The sequence below is a fragment of the Teleopsis dalmanni genome, chromosome 1 (assembly GCF_002237135.1).
Source record: "Teleopsis dalmanni isolate 2A chromosome 1, ASM223713v2, whole genome shotgun sequence".
Taxonomy (NCBI): domain Eukaryota; kingdom Metazoa; phylum Arthropoda; class Insecta; order Diptera; family Diopsidae; genus Teleopsis; species Teleopsis dalmanni.
Genome location: NC_051846.1, coordinates 81,735,600 through 81,755,267, shown reverse-complemented (window position 1 = coordinate 81,755,267; position 19,668 = coordinate 81,735,600). Strand labels below are relative to the sequence as shown.

The following is a 19,668-nucleotide window of genomic DNA, read 5'->3' as shown; positions in this document are numbered from 1 at the left end:
GTTGGCATTTGTGTATCGCTTCTAATGGAGCATATTTTGAAGGAGATAAAATAAATATTGATGAAGATTAAGAATTTTGCGTTTTATTTAAAATTTCCGGAAGCTTTTCGGTCACAATGTATATATAGCAATGTACGTAGTACTACGTACTATGCACAACATGGGCGTAAATGCGTTGGTCAATGTGAAATATTATTTTGGACTTTTTATCCACGTACTATAGAAAAATATATTTATGAATTGAGCACCATCAAATAGTTATATGATTTAATAATTTTTATTATAGAGGTAATGTAATATAACTACTTACTTACAATATTTTTATTTCTGATAATCGTTATTGGGAAGCAAGTAAGTTTTAAAATCTTAAGTAATGCCTATGATGACTATCTGATGTTATATTATTTAAAAGCGATTTCTATAACTAACTAGAATTTTCTTTAAGATCCAGAGTTAGCTGAGAAACAATTTATTACGAAATAAAGATTGATCCAATTAAATCCAAAACTTTTATACCAAAGATTTAAATAAATTTTATTAAATTTAAAATATAATTAGTTTAGTAACTCAAATAAAATGCTATATCTAAATTTAAAACAACATTTTTCTTTTGATAACAGATTTTTGGTTTTTTATATTAAATTATCACATTTTCCATCTGATAATTTTAATTATTGTATTATTGATTTTGTTTAATGTGAAAGAATTTAATTTTATTAGTAATTTAAAGTACATAAAATAAAAAATATTAAAATAAAATAGAATTAAAATTCTAAAATTAAAAAAAAATATATGAAATAAAAAAAATATATTTTTTTAGGTAAGTTTGTTACAGAAATGTCACAAGGACATTAAAGGAATTTTAAATTTTCTTTTGTTTTGAAAAGAATAAAAACGAAATCGACCCTTTAAGCTAAATAAAGTTAAGCTCCTCAACTGACAAACCTTGCGATGCGGAAAAAATTTTCAGCTTCAAAAATTTACTCTTCCCAATTTTTGTCATGATTTGATTATAAAATGAAATGCAGGTTAAAATAAGATAAAAAGCAATTTTATTTAAATTTTAGTTGAAATGCATTTTCCAAAAATTTAAATATATTTCATGCTAATTTGTGAGGAAAAACAATTTAAATGCACACAGAAAGAGTTGGAAATTTGAATAAATGAATTAAATACTTAATTCCATAATTTAAACTATAAAACTATATATTATTTTTGATTAAAAATCCATTTGAAATATAATTTATTGATTAATGTATTTTTGTGAATTAAGGCTATGAAATTAATTTTCTGATTTTTATTTCGAAAATGTTTTTTAAAGCTTTGATTTCTACTGTTATTAGTAATCATAAATGTTTAGCAACAAGTTAAATAGGTCATTTTACATATATAAAAATTTTTTACATAAATGGAAAAGTTAATTATACAATATATTTATATTATATATATTTCTCTAAGAGGAAAACAGCATTGAAGATAGTTTGTAGAACTATCTGCATGATGTCGTTGATATATGTAATGTATCATATTTTATATTTATAAAATATAAAATATAATAAAACATATTTTATTATAAATACACATTTTGCATATTTAAATTAAAATATGTAATATAAAAATTTCTGAAAAAGGTTCGATAACAAAATCGATTCATTCCTTATCCTGCGATTGATTCCGTATTTAAGAATTATTTTAAAAAAGCTATTTATAATGCATAATATATTCTATATATATAGATATATATCATCATTTTTTATCATTTTTGAAAGAATGGGTTTGTAAAAAAAAGTGATATTTGAATTAAAATAGACTTGGGATCAATGTTATCTTACAGAATAAAGCTATACAGCACTTCTTATTTTTGCATCTTTGCATATGCTGAGAAAATGCTTTGGGAAGATTTTGATTTCAATGTTAAGTTGTCCAAAAAAAAACCGAGAAGTTATGACTACATGAATATTATTTCCAGAAAAGGAATGAAACGAGTGGAACATACCTTGGGAAATCATTGCAACTTATTAGTGCGTGCCAAGAAATCAAGAACACTGTCAGCTTTAGAAGCTAATATTGACTATATCATTCACTAAAGTTCCAGAGTGTGGTACCTTAAAGAATTTTCCTAAAATGATCTCACATGATTGTGTTTTTTCAACTTCAATGAAGTTATCTTAACTTCCTCCAAGAAGATAGTCTATTTAATTAAACTGACAGTACATATATCACCAAAAATACACTTAAAGAAACGTATAGACAATTCACACGACATAATCTTCTTGATCAGATATAATTTATTTCTATTTCACATATGGTTACTAACTTCAAACAAAATCATTAAAAATGGGTCTCAGAAACTTATTTTTGAAGTTCTTCTTTGTATTTCCTCGCCCATTCTTCCTCCATACTTTCTATGTTTTTATATTTTATATTTTCCTTATTCGCCTGTGTTGCTCAAACTGTTGATTGCCAATTATGTATTTTCAACGGAAATAAATTATTAATGCGAAGTTAATCTAAATCTTAAGATCACGATTAATTCTAAATCTTGTGAAGACATGTTCATATTTATATTGCAGTTTTAATTTAGATGTTAGTATAGACTTTTCAGTTAATAATTTATATTTTCATATATACTCAACATTTCTGCTTACTATTAGACAAATAACATGTACCGACAGACAAGTATGCCCTCAAGCATATTGTTTGTCTACTACATAATTATTTGCATATATATATATATATGTATATACCTTAATGAACAAAATTCACAAAATTCCCAATAATAATTTATGGAAGCATAATTATTAACAAATTAAATGTTAAATCACTGGTTTTTTGACAATATGAGTAAGCATTTGTTTATTACCTTAAAAGCTTTAATGACCTAACAAATTATTGCCTGCTATCGATGGTGAATTATCAAAATATTCCATTTGGTATGCATCATTTAAGCCATTAGAGCGTTTTCATTTGTTCAATATATGACATATTACATTTGATTCGAGCGCTGTTCCTAATTAATCCGGAATAGTCGTCCAAAACATGGCAGCAGCAATTATTACTAAATTATTTTAATATGCACAAATGATTCTCTTAATTGAGTTTAAATCACTAATACAAACATAACTAAAAAGCACACATGGACACATACATATGCACACAACCACTCATTTGTTAACTACTACAAATGTAAATTAAAATTAAGATAATTGCACTTAAATTAAGTATTCAAACACGCGTAAAAAGCAAACTTAATTGCCCTGTCACATGTTGACAATGATTTTACAGCAATTATTTTGTTACTAAAATATTGACTTTTACACAAATACATAAACAATGCAGTTCCGTAATTAAAGCGAAATTAAAACAAAACAAAACAAAACTGATAAAAAACAAAATAAAACATCAAGGAAAAAACAGAAACCAAAACAAAAACAAAATCCTGAAACAATGTGTGAATCGCGTAATGGAGGCGTCGGGAGTGCGAATGTTCATGTTAGGAGCACATTTTCCATATTTTCAGAGTAATTTTCTGTAATGAATCGATTATTGCTGTTATTCCCGAGGTCTTCACATGTGAACACATCAATCGAACATTGTTGAAATCATGTGACAGGAAAAAAGACACATGTGCGCTTTCTCACAATTCGTGAAACAATAAAGAAGTAATGGAACCATTAGAATGGTTCCATGTCAAGAGTCAGTAAAATGCGAATAAAGACATTTTTTGTCATTTATCGTTGAAGTAATTTTGTTCTTCTTATATGACAAATAAAAATGAAAAAATATTATTAACTTCTGTACATTCATCAATAAAAGCATTTGTTATTGTCTATTAATGACCTACAGAACTTCCTTTTAAAACGAAGGACACAGACTATATATGTTGACTCTTGTAAGATTATGCTTAAACAGACCAAATACAGTAAAAACTCTGTTTTACGAACACTCTAATAAATAATAAACATTCCTTTGTTTGTGCATTGGTGCAATTTTTCTAATAAGGTATGTTTCTTAAAATAAATAACACTCTTAAAGAATATTCCATACATTAATATATATTTAGCGCAATATAAACAATAGAATAAAGGGGATGACGTCGACATAATCTTAGTAAAATGAATTTATGTTAGATCGTGATGGTGATGATGTTTCCCAAGGAGAGTCGAAATATTGAATATAATGAAAAATATTAAACAAACGTTGAATTATTTAACGAAAAGTGACCTATAGCCGGATACAAAAGAATATATGTATATGAAAAACATTATAAAAAATCAGGTCGATAAATTAATTCAAAATTTTATATATATAGAATATGTATGTTCTTTACTACAGCATATAAAAGTAAGATATTTCTTTTTATTGTAATCGTAACTATTATCAGAAGCAAACTTTTGACAGAGTTGAATTAGAGAGTTTGTGTCATTTATACTTTATTTAAAATATGTGTGACGAACACATTACAGACATCAGTGCCATCTGTTAGGATAAACAGCATCATCAGCAGCTAAGAGAACAAGCAAGCGGCCATTGAAATACAACAGGTCGTCTTAGTTTTCTATTTTCTAATTTTTCACTTTTAAATAAAATAATTATTAAAAAATTGAAAATTAAAATTAATAATCAACCAAAATCAATGTTAAGAATGTTAATAAAATTTTGAAATTTCTTTTTACAACATAATAATAATAGTTTAGAATATTTATGCTTGAATAAGTACTAACTTGTTAGCAACTAATCCAATAAATCCATAACTGATTCATTCAAAAACTGAAAAACTAATTTGTACATTAACAGATAGACATAGCTTAATCTATTCATGCGAATGCAGTCGAAACATGATTCCTTATACATAAGATGACTCACATCACCCTTCATCATTACAGTGAAAATGGTTTAATACATTTGATATTTGTATAGTATATGTAAAGGACTTAAAAAATGTTAATTTTAATTATAATTTTTAACAATTAATACAGCTTACTTTAATTTGTATACTTTAAGATATATATGGAAAAAACTATTATAAACAGCTGTATTGACACTGCGTTAAAAAAAATTTTGGAAATGGGAAAATTTTAGAGACTGTCACAAATATTATAAATGATTATTAATATTATTATATATGATTAATCCACTCTCTGTTTTTAAAAAAATTAACTATATGTGATACTATACAGAAAACAACTACGTTTATATTTGCTATTTGAAGTAAACCAAAAACTTATAACTAAAAGGGGTAAGGTTGAAATATTAATAAAACTATATTATTTTTATTCATTTATTTAATTTAATATGTTCAATTTTATTTATTTTATTAAATTTATTTTATTTATTCTTTAATTTGCTAAGAATTTGAATTATGACTCCATCATATGACAAAATGAAATGTTGACAAACAACTAGAAAATTGCTAAACATTCCTAAACTAAATAATTTATTATGAAATATATATGAAAAAAATATTTTTCATAATACACGAAAGACATTTTTGCACATTCACTACAGATTTAAAACTATTTCAACAGATTTGTAAGCTACTCAGATAATTACTGCATCCATTTCGCTAAACCTGAAACGATCTACAAATAAACCTGCATCTATAATAACCTTATACTACAGTAGGCGCACGATATAAAATATCATATAAAATCAAAGATAAATGTATTCAACAATCTTATTTTGAATTTCTATTAGAATTTGAAAACTTTCATGTTTAATAGTGTTTGACTAAATTTGACTAAGCAGTAAAGTGCATATATAATATGTAATATTGGATCATATCGTTTAGCCAGGATAGTAAAGTTACGATTACATATTCATTTTAAACACATCATTTGTCTGAGATAAAACCTTTCTAGACAATATAATTGGCAAATCAAATACGACACTTTTGTATCAAAACTTAATTAACACTTATATTTATTAACTTGTTCTAAACCAGATCAACGAAGCTACATGAAACAAAACCTTTCTTATATGCTATAGATTTTTACTTATAACTTTTTGAAAAAACGTAAGGAGTGAAAATGGATATGCAACTTTGATCTAAAATCACATTAAAATCATAATAGTTTAAACGACCGACTCACCGAAATTTGTTATACATGTAGGCTACCCTAATGACAATGATGCAAATGATAACTCTATCAGCTAAAGAGTGGTGTGGAAGGGTATGCAGTAGCACGGGCAGTGAGTGGTTGACGTGCATTCGTTGAGATCAGTTTGGAGTTGATACTTCTTTTCTTTTTTCTGTATCAATATTGTAGCTTTATTATTTTAATATATAAGAAATAATTGAAACCTACTGCTCACAAACTTTTCCTACAAATATATTCTTCTTAATTATAAGAAAATCTTCAATTTAAAGAATACATATTATTTTTCATTTATTTAATTGTACTTGCTACATACTAACACCTGTGTAATGAATGGCAATATAGAGTCAATTACTTCTTATAACTTATAACTTTGCTTTAATCTGCGAAAAAATATCCTTCACTGATAATATGTAACATAATATATATCGTAATATCCATGTTTAATAATAATGTCACTTAAGCCATACATTTTCTTAAAAAATTTCTATTAAAAATTTATTTTTATTCAGAATAAAAATTAATTGTATTCCTTTTTAAAAATAAACTATAGATCTCTAAATTCCATTCATTTTTTTATAAGCTATGTTAGTATTACTGCATTCAATGAACTTACCCATTTCGTTGTAATGTTTTTTGTCCTTGCCTTGCTCTAGATTTTATGGTACAAGAAAACAAAAAACTACGATGAAATAAATGTGTTTACGTGCTGATATTTTACAAAAACTTTTTAAGTCAATTAGTCTCGATTTAATAAGAATTACGTACTTCAATGCTTTTCCATTCATTTCGAATACGAATCCCTAAAAATGGTTCAATTTTATTGAACTGAATTGACAACTCAACGCAAATACTTAGGGAAGAGAAAAGAAATCCGATAGGTAAACAGATAACAGAAGTAGAAAAGTTTAAATTGTGAAGTGCAAAGTAGTAAAACTTGTCTTAAAAAGAGTTTATTTCATTAATTGATACAGAAATACTAAAGGAGAACAATTAAAGTATCTGAAGAATTATTAAAAAAATTGTCACAAAATATTTTTAGAAAAGAAACACACTGATTTTGAGATTTACAAAAATTTCCCCGGTACTTAGTATGTTACTTAATAGCAGTTCCTTTCGCGCCATTGAAACACTCTCCTTTCATATAATATCGGCCAGATGACAGTGAGCGCGGCTCGGGAAATCGCAGGCCTGCAATGTATGAGAAAAGCATTTAAAAGTGAAGCGAAACATGTAATTTCAGTGCATGTAAAATGCACTGTCAATGGCTTTGACTTTGTACCTGAATAAGTTCGTTGTAGTGCAAGCCATCCGGACACTTGTTCATGTAGGCGATACCTCGATTGCATTTGTAAAACACGCTACAACTTGTTGGCGAAGGATATTGGATGACAATGGACTCATCCTCCTGTTCGGTGGGACAAACAATTTCAGCCGCTGTTAACGCAAAAACACTGACAATTAAAATGGCAACTGTTAAAGTGTAAAACTTCATTTTTCAATAGGCGATGGCACGTTTCAGTTGGAAAGCAAATAGTTCAGAGCTATGAGTATGAGTACGTCACAACAGCACTGAACGAATACGAATTTGATTTCACTTTGACGCTTTGCTTTGGGATTGCACGTTTTTATTGGCAGCTACGGTTTGTTGTTGTTTTGTTTTGGGAACTGATAAGTGTTATCAGGTGTACGCGATGTAAATATTATTTTTTACCTAGCTGAGTTAATTTGCTATTTGTTGACAAACTTTTTCCATTTAGAAACATATTCGAACATTAGTGCTACAGAGACCGAAACTAATTGATGTTTATTCAAAAATATTAAAAATAGCTTAACAAGTATAACATTTATGGAATGTGTATTTTTAATTCAATTAGCCTTGTCAAGCTCTATGGATATTTTTGGTAATTTTCTGTCAGAATTTTTAATTAATGCACTAGAAGCTTTAGTTTCATAAAATAAAATATTTTCCGTAATGTCGTCACCTACTGAGCAGCGAAGCAGCACCGTAGTTCGGTCAAAGGACAAACTGCTCCGCATGTGTTTTTAGCATTTTTTGCTTACTCTGTTTTGTGTACTTACGACTTACATACTTCATATATATATACATACATATATACATAAGCACACAAAATTCACATAGATACTCATCTCTATTAGAACTGCTCGCCATTTGGTGACAATAATTAGTTTTTTCCTCTGTTGATATATATGCTGCCTTTTTATATTCAAACATCCACAAGCCTTTGCCTCTGCCTTTGCCTTTGCCATTGCCTGGGAAGGCAAAAATAAAATATTTCAGTTGTGAAAGAAAATTTCTGTAAAAGTTCCTACTTTTGGTAAATGAATTCAAAAGGATTTAGTGCTTTTATTGCCAATATAAATTTTGTGCAAAATGTTTTAATTAAATTTGCAAAACTTTTGAATGCAACTAAATTTCCTTTTAATTATATAGAAAATTTCTACACAAATAAATAAAAATTAAAAAGAGGTTAGATTTATGCTCACCACTAAAATTTTCGGAGTTAAAGTATTGAATATATTATTTTAGTTAAATAAAAAACTTTTTTACATATTAAAATTTATAAGCATTACTTGATATTATATATAATATTTAAAGTAGCTTAAAATTATGTAGAAAATACCACGCTGATTTTGTATTATTAAGCAAGTTAGTAGCTTTTACTAGGTCACCATGCAATCACCTATTAATTCGACGGATATGTGTAACATAAATGAATATATAAATGCAGAATATATCAGATTAAATTCTGCATTTAGCGTTAGTACCTTTTTAAATCAGATTTAACCATGACTCCATTAGCAACAATATTAGTATGGAGTAGCTGGAATATGCAGCTACGTGATTGATACTCCTTAACAATGCAAACAAAACTGTTTGATACTAATATATATTTCCTTTTTTTTATATATTAGTACTAATTTTTATAGAAATTTTGAAATTTTTTAAATTAATTTTTCTTGCCGAATGCTACGCTGCTAATTACAACAAAGAAGCTATTGTTAAAAGTTGGAAGGAGTCAAATAGAAAGAAAACAGAAGAACAAAAATTTCGTTGATTTATTAAGATTTGTCTGACCATACAACGCCGTTTCGAGTATTGCTAAGTACTCATCACCAATGGTCTTAGATGATATTCGACTTTTTTTTAATTAATTTAAAGTCCATATGTAATTTGTTTAGATTGCAAGTGCCATTCATAGAACTCGTGTCTGTCAAATTAGAAGCGATGATTATTTGTGTTTTTCCACAAGTTTTTGTCACTTTTTTCTTTTTTTTTTGTTTTTTTTTTAATGACACTAACCAAAGCTTATAAACTATAGCTTTATTTGGAAACACAAGTTCAAAAAAATTAAAATTAATTTTTGAATTTGCCTACTTTGATTTTAAAGCTATTTTTTTGTCGTAGAGATAAGTACCTGTAGAGTAACTTTCCAATTTTGTTAGGTGACACTAAACTAAGTTTAATGATAAAACTGAAATAAATAAACAAAGTAAAATTGTCAAAGATTTTTAAGAATTTTGAAGCAATATAAGAAATAGTGACACTTCCTTCCAAAATACCCAAAGCTTAAAAATTCTTATAAAACTTTTAAACCAGATAGCTTTAAACTTACCTAGATTTCAATTTCAAATGAATATCTTTCCTAAAAAATATAAATTTAAGCAAATAATATTACATACAATTTTTAAGATATCTTATATGTTCAAATGCAGATATGTTCAAAAGCAAAAGTGTATATCCTAAGCTTATTAGAAAATAAACTAAATTTAGTGAAAGGATTAAAAGGAGTAGAAGTTTCTCAACTTAAGTTTTGTGGAAAAACTTGAACTATTTTTTGAGCGATAAGCAACTATAATATCTCACAGCTAATGTAGATCAAACACAATGGTATTAGTGCTATAGCACAGACGCAACAACAACCCGCACTCGCATGTCGGAGTATTCAGCAAATATAATCCATTCGGTTATGTCAGGGGAAGGAAGAAGGCAGAAGGCAGTACAAACAAGTGTTATGTTCATGCAAGAATCATGCAGTATCCTTGCTGATAAATTTAATATGCAAAATAGACGCCATAAACACCGGAAATGAAAGGAGGAAAGACTAAAGAAACGATGAAAGAAAAATAAAATATTTAAAATAAAAGAAATTTTTTGTTTAAATAAGTAAAAAGTTTTTAGTACTTTTTTATACACTTTGGGCACTTTGCGTTCTGATGGGAAAGCATTAAAGTTAGTTGCTCGCAAAGAGAAAGATAATCATTTATTTATTTGATTTAATATGAAAAAATGACTTTGTTGTGAAATTTTTTAGATTTCATTTCAACAAGATGTAATAAATCCATTGCAAAAAAGCAAGGAAAAGTAACGTTTTAGTTATTATGAAGAAATATTATGGCATAAAACAAATAAACAAAGGATATTAAAAAAAACAAATTAATTATTGAGAGTAGAACGTTAAAAAATTCACAAAGATATCTTTAGGATTTTTTATATAATTTTATATAATCTGTTTGACATAGCAACGTCAGATGAGAATTTTTTAATTGCAATTAAGTAATTTATAAAAAGAATATAATCTATTCAAACTATGATAATGCAATATCTGTTTAGTTTTATAAATATAAGTGCAGTTATTTGTCTAAAAAGATTTACTTCGCAATCATGTAAATAAATAATAATGAAACAATAATAATATAAAGTCAACTCAGTTATACTAATATATTTTATTTAACACAGTGTTCAAAATATAAGATAACATCTTTTATAAGTTCATTTATGCTTCTAAACCCATTTGGGGGCCTACAAAGTACTCCCCTCGCTACGCAATATAAATATAGCAACGCTTTTTTTATCTTCTCAATCGTCTCGAAACAATATCTTTTCAACTAAGTGAATAACCAGAAGACACATCATTATAATGAAAAGAATACGATGGTTAATGGACAATGTAAGTTGAATATTATTTTGATAGTCAGAAAGCATTATTTCATAGACTTTAATTCGAAGCGGTTTTTCCAAAAAAATTAAATGAATTAAATAAAATCATTTTTCAACATTATATGACGTCATTCAAATGAAATATTTACAGTATCAGCGAGGTCTCTGATAGACAATGGAACACAAATTCTTTCAGTGTTGTTCTGCAATTGATATTTATAATTGTTTAGGATGATTTTATTCTTTAACGCTTTTAGCATTTGCTTTGAATTGTTTAAGTCGGATCTTAAGATTTTTTGTTTTGTAACTTGATCGCTAAAGGCCTTCTGCAATATGTTCAGTTCCAACTTAAAAAAATAGTTGCCAGAACTGAAAAGTCATGAAATTATCAATGATTTTTGGTTGTCAGTTTGCTGTTATCATTTATGCTTAATTGGCTTACTTAAAAGATACCAATTGAGCATAAATATTCTGATTATTTGAGGTTATTTAAACCATATTAATGTTGTTTATTTACATACGAAAAAAAATTATTAATGGATGTTAACAATAATATCTCTTGATTGATCGGAAATTTTATAATCTTATAGTCTTATTTTTATAGTCTTATTTTATAAAAATAAATTTAAAACATTACTAATTAACCTGAAATTTTGACAATTTTAAATTTCATATGCTTTGGTAAAGGAAATACAAATATTCATCATTTTTTAACCTTTAACTTGAATAAAAATTATAATAAGTACAACTTAATTTTTTTATATAAATTTTTTTTTTTTTGCTTTATGGGAAAAGGATATCTAAATGCAAAAGGATAAGTAGCCAACCTTTTTAAAAAAACATGTCAAAAGATTTTCACGAGTCACAAACAGAACCATTCTTTCTAAATGATTTATGATGGATTCAGTACCATTCGAATTATATAAGTGCTTTTTGATGAGGGTCCAATGAAAGAGGCGAATAATTGTATTTTTTTAATTGAAATTATCGTGAAAATTCATATTTTAAATTAAAAAAAACTTTAATTTAAAGGTATTACGCATTTACCCATTTTATTTCATACTGGATTAAAAATGTTAAAGTATTCAGTTCATAATTTCAAGCAATTATTATTTGAATATAATTAAAAAAAAATGTTTCTGACAGCAATTCTTGTTGTGATTTATTCTTAGATATGATCCTACATATTATACATATATAATATAGATTTACAGCCATTATCTGATAAACGGCCATATTCAAAAGTTTCAGCCAGATATGTAAATGGATGAAAAATGGCTCCACAACTTATTCTGATAAAAGTCAAACTTTTAAAAATTTATAAATTGATTTTAACTACTATATTGTTTAATCATTGCAAAAAATTAAAAGTAAAAAAATTTGTTTAAACATGTGCTCAGATGACATTAAAATATTCAGAAATCCAGAAATTTACGCAGATTGAAATCACGTTTAGGCAACAAACAGAAATGGACGTGTTTGCTGATAACCAGACAATGAAGGCAAAAACACTTTGCTTCCTCCATTAACTCCATTTGGTAGAAACCACAAAAAGGACATAAATGCGTCCATTAACACTGCTCGAAATGGGTGCACAATTGAATTGGCACTTAATATTTAGACCAGCTAGCGTAAAATTGTTATTATACTTGCACAGATAAAATTATAATAGCCAAACGGAAACAAAAGAGATCTTCTGTAAAACACCAAATTACATTCCGATTCATTTTGGGAAGGATAAGAGAAAGTATATAACATAAAATAAAAGATTATTTTATCTTTCAAAAAATTAAAAATGTCAGAAATAATGTGAGTATGTCAAAAAAGAGAAACCAAAATGACGGTTAGACTTATGAAGAATTATTTTTTTCATTTTAAGCGTTGGAATTTTATTATAAAATTATATACAAATACTTTCTCTAAGCACTATTAAAGTAGTTTGTTTCAAATATTTGCACAAATTTCAAAACTAAACGTAATTCAGATGACATTTGGAAACCCTCAAACCTACATTGTTGTGACACATGTGGGTTTTACGCACATACATAAATCCGCAACTCATAAATGCTTAACACACATGAAACCACATTGAGATAAATTTCGTGCCCTCAATGGCATAAATGTACACTCATATGAAAATAAACGAAACATTTGGGTTACTTATATATTACTTATGTATCACAAGCAAAGCGGTATAGTTAAAATTAGGATCTAAAATTATAATACCATAAAAACATTGCACAGTAATTAATTAAAATGATTTTAAAGATTCTAAAATATTGATTATGTATGGTCCACCTAAACAAATGTAATATGATTACATTATTTATATACAAAGACATGATTGCCCACATAAAATCACGATAAGAAGATAATTCATTAATCACTAAACTAAAATAGAAAAATTGGAATATAGTATTAGAGGAAGAAATTTAGAAGAATTACATTGCATAAAGTGAAATACTGAATGTTACTAATTTATTGTTTTATAATCTAATATGGCGAGACAGAATCCAGTGTTGTTTTGCGGGATTATCTCCTATTGAAGAATTAAAGCTAAGGTGTTTTGAAAAACAAACGCATCAAGAAACGTCCCATTGGAAACTCCAAGGAATTTCCGCCGGAACCGATTGAAATTCCTTGGCACTATGGTAAGGATCTGGGTTTTAAATACTGAGTTTTTCCTTTATAGACGCTTACATAATGGGCCAATAGGCCTAAATGGATCCCCTATAGATTGCTGGTATAACCTAAGCCCCATTCAATCTCTGCTGATTTTTTCGTCACAGCACCTAGTTTGAATACGCAACTCTATGCCGAATGAATGTAAAATACAATCATTCTTCCCGCATATGTTTCGGTATTAGTTGGTCAGGATAGCCGAAGCTGCGGGTTATGACCTCCGTAATACCAGATTTGCACCTCTGGTCTGATGTCGAAACTGAGTTTCACTCACTATCATTCACACGACAAACAGTGTCGGAATAGCGACTGGGTTTTAGTCGCCTCTGACGACAGGCATACCATATCTCGTGAATAGAGCTGTTTCAAGTACCGCCTAATATCCATCATTGCTGGTCTTTTACAAGTACTTTAATTGGCTTATTAGTCTGCAATTAAATTTATCGACGGAAACTGCCAGCCTTTGCATTTTGAATCTCTCGGAACTCTAAAGTTATGATATGTTCAATTGTTAGCTTAGAGTGCCAATATTGCATAAAGCTTTGTTATTCACAACTTCAAGCTTTTATGTATTCCTCTGTCGCAGTGCATAATTTTGGTCTTACTGTGTGTAATATATTAAAAATGTCCAATTGTTTTAACTTAATTTCAGCTGGACACCATCTTCCTATATATTCATACTTTAGCATTTTAAAATTCCTTGCCCTGTTTCTACCATTTTAATTCTCTAACTATTGCTACTCCTTCAGTTGAACTGGTAAGATCACACAGCGGTTTACATCAACAAATAATTTAAGCTGAAAAAGTAGTTATAAACTGATTTTAAATAAAACTGAAAGCTATATTTTGATGCGTTGTAAGCCGATTCCAATTCAAATCAGTTAATGTAGTTTACAGTGTCTGCTTACAGGAAACTGTAAGTATTTACATTAATATTCACTTCTACTCTATAAATAATCGATGAAAAAATTAGTCAGACAATTATTGTTGGTAGTTATTTCCTTAGTAGCATGTATAGGATTGTAAATCTTAAACAAATGTGTACCAATCATAAAAAGTTTTTTCTTTAATCGAATGGATCTTACGGCTATAAGTTCTTCCTCTAATTCGTCTTAAAGTATTTTCGGAAAATGGTGATCTGAGTTTCTTGGAGGTCTGCCTGAATGCTTGAAGTGAATCTTTTAATTTCTCAAATACGTGGTGTGTACCTAACATTGATACTTCAAATTGCAAGAGAACAATTATTTTTCTGGTCTTTAAAAAATATTTGATCTGATACTTAATTTTCTTCAAGTAAAATTTTATATCAATAGTCTTAAAATTTTAACGCTTATGAAGCGATCATATTAGGCGGTTAGTACATTAACGATTTTATTCTAGTACGAAACATAGAATGTCTATATATTGTATCGTCAAATCAATCATACTTGTTTAATTTAAATGGTTGTAACCAATATATACGTGTCGTGTTGGTAAAACAAATGATTATTCCTATTATAACGGTCTCCTCATTATTGTATTTAAGATTTGTTTCGGACTTTCTCACTAGATAAACTATCTTAGTAAACTGCTTCACATGTGGTATGACTTGCTATGTTTATGACATCAGATGATTTGATCATTTAAGGGTATAAAGAAACGCAATCCTAGGATGCGACATTTAATACATAAGTATATTCATTGATATGTGAAGATTTGAGTGTGCTTGTCCTTGTTCAGACTTGTATCCATATAGATACCGGAATATTTTTTTAATTGTTAAAAGCCATTGAAGTCAAATTGATTGTTTTTAATTTTTTATTCCTAAAATTAAGTTTACCTTCACAATAAAGTTTTTCTTCCTTCATTCAACTAAAATATTGAACCACCCCACCTACCAAGCATATCTTGATATACATAACCTGATATGTTAATTTTGGAATGTTGTGCACTGTGTTGTATGTTGATATTTTAAGTAAGCTTTAAGATGGTAAATAAAAAATTTCCTTAATATATCTCAATAAATAAATAAAAGAAAAATATATGTTGCGAATTAAGTTGAAGTATAATTTGCTTTAATTAGTTCTTAGACGTTTATTAAGAAAAAAGATTATTTTTTGTCGTATAAAAACATAAAATGAAAGTTGAACATAGTTTCTGGTTTTCATCATTACCACTGGCAGTCTTGTATTAATTTCATTCCAATTATGTTTTTATATTTGATCTGTGAGATATACTAGTTTCGCTTTTCATTTTTCCTTTTATGTAGTTTTCAAGACAAGGCTTTTCTCTACAGACTTAAGTCCTAATTATTTAGTGCTAATTTTAGACTGACAAGTCTATTATTCTAATTCTATATTTAATATCAAGTTTTCTACGACATACTGTATCATTAATTTGCTATTACGAGTATAATACTAATTGTTTTAACACAAAAAATGCCTACGGATATTATTTGTAAAATATTATGCTTTAATTGCTTTAAAGTATCATTTTAAAACAATAAACTTAATATTTTAATTAAATTGATTTAATTAATTTTATGTAAATTGATATTCGTGATTTGTATTAATAATTTCATTGAAATAAAGTGATATGAAATCGATACATCAATTTTTTCCGTTGAAAACTAACTTTACATATTCAATTATTTCGTGTATTTTTACTTAATGTCAATTCAAACAAATTAACAAAACAAAGAGTAAATAAATTCCTAGTTTCTATTGGAAACAAAATTCTGAATTGAATCTAAAGACAGAATTGCACTTAATTAGAAATGACTTTGGTATGGCAATCAAGAGATGATTATGTATTTGCTAAGCATAAACAGTCCTTAATCAATGTCTTTGCTTCGTGGGCCTTACTTAAACCTAACATTTGTGTACTGATGTAGAGCACTTCACATGGTCAGTATTGCCAACATTTAAGCTTCATATTGTTTGTGTACCAACTCTGCCGTATGATAAACATAAACACACTCTACAAAAGACACTCAACATATTGCCATTTCATTTGCTGTCGTCTGTGTTGAATGGAAAAGTGAGTATGGAGTCATCTTGCAAATTCATTTTCGCAAATTGAAAATGATTTTGCAAATGGAAAATGGTGTCCACTTCGACTCCAGCTGAACACTCCTCTCGGTTGCGTCGTCCAGCACAACTACTTTCGATACATTGGCATTCTTCGGAAGCAATTCTTTCGTTCGATTGCATATTAAATATGTTCGTGATGTTGTTAATTTGTTTCTGTTAGCATTGCTGAAATCACCCACAATTCAATTGCAATAGATGAACCGAGTGTGCATGCTTTCCTTTCCAAACATGTGTTCATCAGTCAATTTTGCTATGGACACAGTGAATCTGCGTTTATGTGCACACTTTGGTAGCATTTCAGATATTCTAAAAGTTTAAAGTTGAATGCTTTAAGACTTTATATACGAGTATGTATTGAACCGAACAAAAAGGATTATGCGTTTTCGTTTTTATTTATTCCTCATCTTTTTAGTTTGTTATTTTTCCTTAGTTTTCACTATTCATTGGCAATGATTTAGCAAAAAATATACAATTTCATCTCAATCAATATTCATTAATTTTCAAATTGGATAAAAACAATATTTTTTTAGATTGTTTTTTATTTGTTAGTTTTGAATTTGAAAACAAGTTTTTTAGTAAAACGAATAAATCCATAAAAGTGTTTAGAATATCACTCAATAACAGTTTGAAGATAAAAAAGATAATCATAGACTATACCAAATAATTCAATTAATATAAAAAATTTTATTTTATAAAACTGAAAACGTTTTTAATTATAATTTATTTTAATAAAGAATTTGAATAATTTGTATATTTTATTTGAAACAAATTCTTTAAATATCAAAGATATTCATAGACAGTAGACCACCGCATCAGACAATACATAGTCCGAAGTTGTTAACGAGATTATCTGATAGCTTAACCCTACGGTGCACTTAACACACATTTCGGTATAATGTGTCCATTTGAAATTCCAAGGAACTCCGCTGATACTAATTAAAGCTACATGCTTGGGTATAGTTTCCTGCTGGGTGGGGAGTGAGGCCTGTTAGAAAAGCACCCAGTTAGAAAAGTACCTTCAAAACAAATTAAAGTAAATAAATATAATCATTCTACCCATGTATGTTATATTTAAGTTTGTATATACAATAGAATGAGATTCGTCAAAATTGACTTCTTTTATGGTTAAATTAGGAAATCTACGGAGTTCTTTCGTGTATAAGATCCATTATATTACCATATAAACTGAAAAATCATAAAATAATTCAAAACCTTTAATAAAACCTTAGAAGTTATATTACTTAGTTAGTTACTTAGTTGCCCCAAAATTCATGTCCAAACATATTTAATCTACTTAACATACCTCTGAACAGTAATGAAATAGATTCTAAACAATACCTTCTGGATATATTAACTATCGAACATGAACAGTGGAAAAGTATTTTTAATTAGCAATTATTGTAAATATTTGTGGTGAAATTTATGACTTTTTAATTACTTATTGCTATAGAAATATTATAATAATTATCGTGATAATAATAATATTTAGTAAACATAATTTAGTATTCATCTGCGAACTTAAATTACAATAGTATTTTTTTTTTATAATAAATACTGATAAAGTTGTGTAAGGGGACACACTTATATATGTTAGATGCTTTTATTATTTCCAATAGAAAGAACAATATAATATCCTTAAATATCGTAATGATAAGAATAAGTTATTAATGATGTAAGATGAACATTATTCGTTCACGATTCCCGAAACACGTGAATTTTTGCATTCTCATCAGGGTTGCCATCGCCTCAAAGTTGTGAAATTAAGATCGAAATATTTGCAATACTTTGTAATTAAAAACGTTTTTCTACAATCCACATCTGATGGCAAATAAATTAGTTTTGTATAAAAAAACATTTCACAAGACGATAAACAGATTTTTTCTGATCACTATATTATATCAAATAATTTTATATAGAAAAATTTTAATAATTGTTTGCATGATGACAGTTATAATCCCAAATGTTCCAGAAATTTGGAATGTATTTCTAAAGTAATCTGTAATCTTATCCGCTAACAATATCTCAACGACAGTAATCTCAAAAAAAAGTAATGCGAAACTGTGTGGATATTGAGATGAACGATATTTAGAGATACATCCGAGATGTGAAATAATTGCTATTCAATATAGATGCTTCACCCAAGTACCTTACTTTCTATAATAGCTTCCATAATAGCCACTACTTTTGCTTGAAATTGCAAATGTCAAGCATTTTTCATATCTTTCCCGTCGGCTATCTTACGTTTCTTAATAAAATAAATGCCAACAAAAAAGCAGTAAATAAGTGATAAATGTGATAAATTATATACGAAGAGTTCCTTCGTTTCTGAATAAGAAAATTAATTTGAAAATACATCCAGAGAGAATATGGTTGGGATGGGAATCAAGAATATCATCGAAAACTTTTTAAAAAAAATTTGATTTGAAAAAAACAAGATTTCCCAGTCTTATCCAAAAGTGAGTTTTTACTATAAAACTTTTTATATTAAGGTTTTTTTTACATAACTGAAGACTTTCTATTCAAAATTGTCTCCAGCTTAATTAACAACCCGTTTAATATTTTTTCATTCCTTTCCAAAGAAAGAAAGTACAATTTGTTCTTAAAAGTCAATGGATTTTGACAAAAACAGCTTCAAACACAAACTTGTAAAAACTTTATAAAAAAATATTGATAACTAAATAAATAATAGTCAGTAAATACAATTTTTTAATAGTTACGTAGTGAATTTTATTTGCTATGTGCAGATAAATATCTACTCTTCTATACAAATTTTTAATGTTCAAACTAATTCTAAATTTTTTTTTACTTAACTAATCTTTTTTTCACAAATTTTTCTTTCAGAGCAATTCAGTGC

The 19,668-nt window shown here is 27.5% G+C and overlaps 1 protein-coding gene across 1 annotated transcript; it reads right to left on the bottom strand.

Moving 5' to 3' along the window:
• Positions 1 to 7,039: 7,039 nt before the first annotated feature.
• On the bottom strand, positions 7,040 to 7,690 carry LOC119672177 (peritrophin-1-like). Its single transcript, XM_038083171.1, has 2 exons — positions 7,381 to 7,690; positions 7,040 to 7,289 (listed from the first exon to the last, which is right to left on the bottom strand). The coding sequence occupies exons 1-2, from the start codon at positions 7,591 to 7,593 to the stop codon at positions 7,239 to 7,241; spliced, it is 264 nt and encodes an 87-aa protein (XP_037939099.1). The 5' UTR covers positions 7,594 to 7,690; the 3' UTR covers positions 7,040 to 7,238.
• Between the last annotated feature and the right edge of the window lie 11,978 nt (positions 7,691 to 19,668).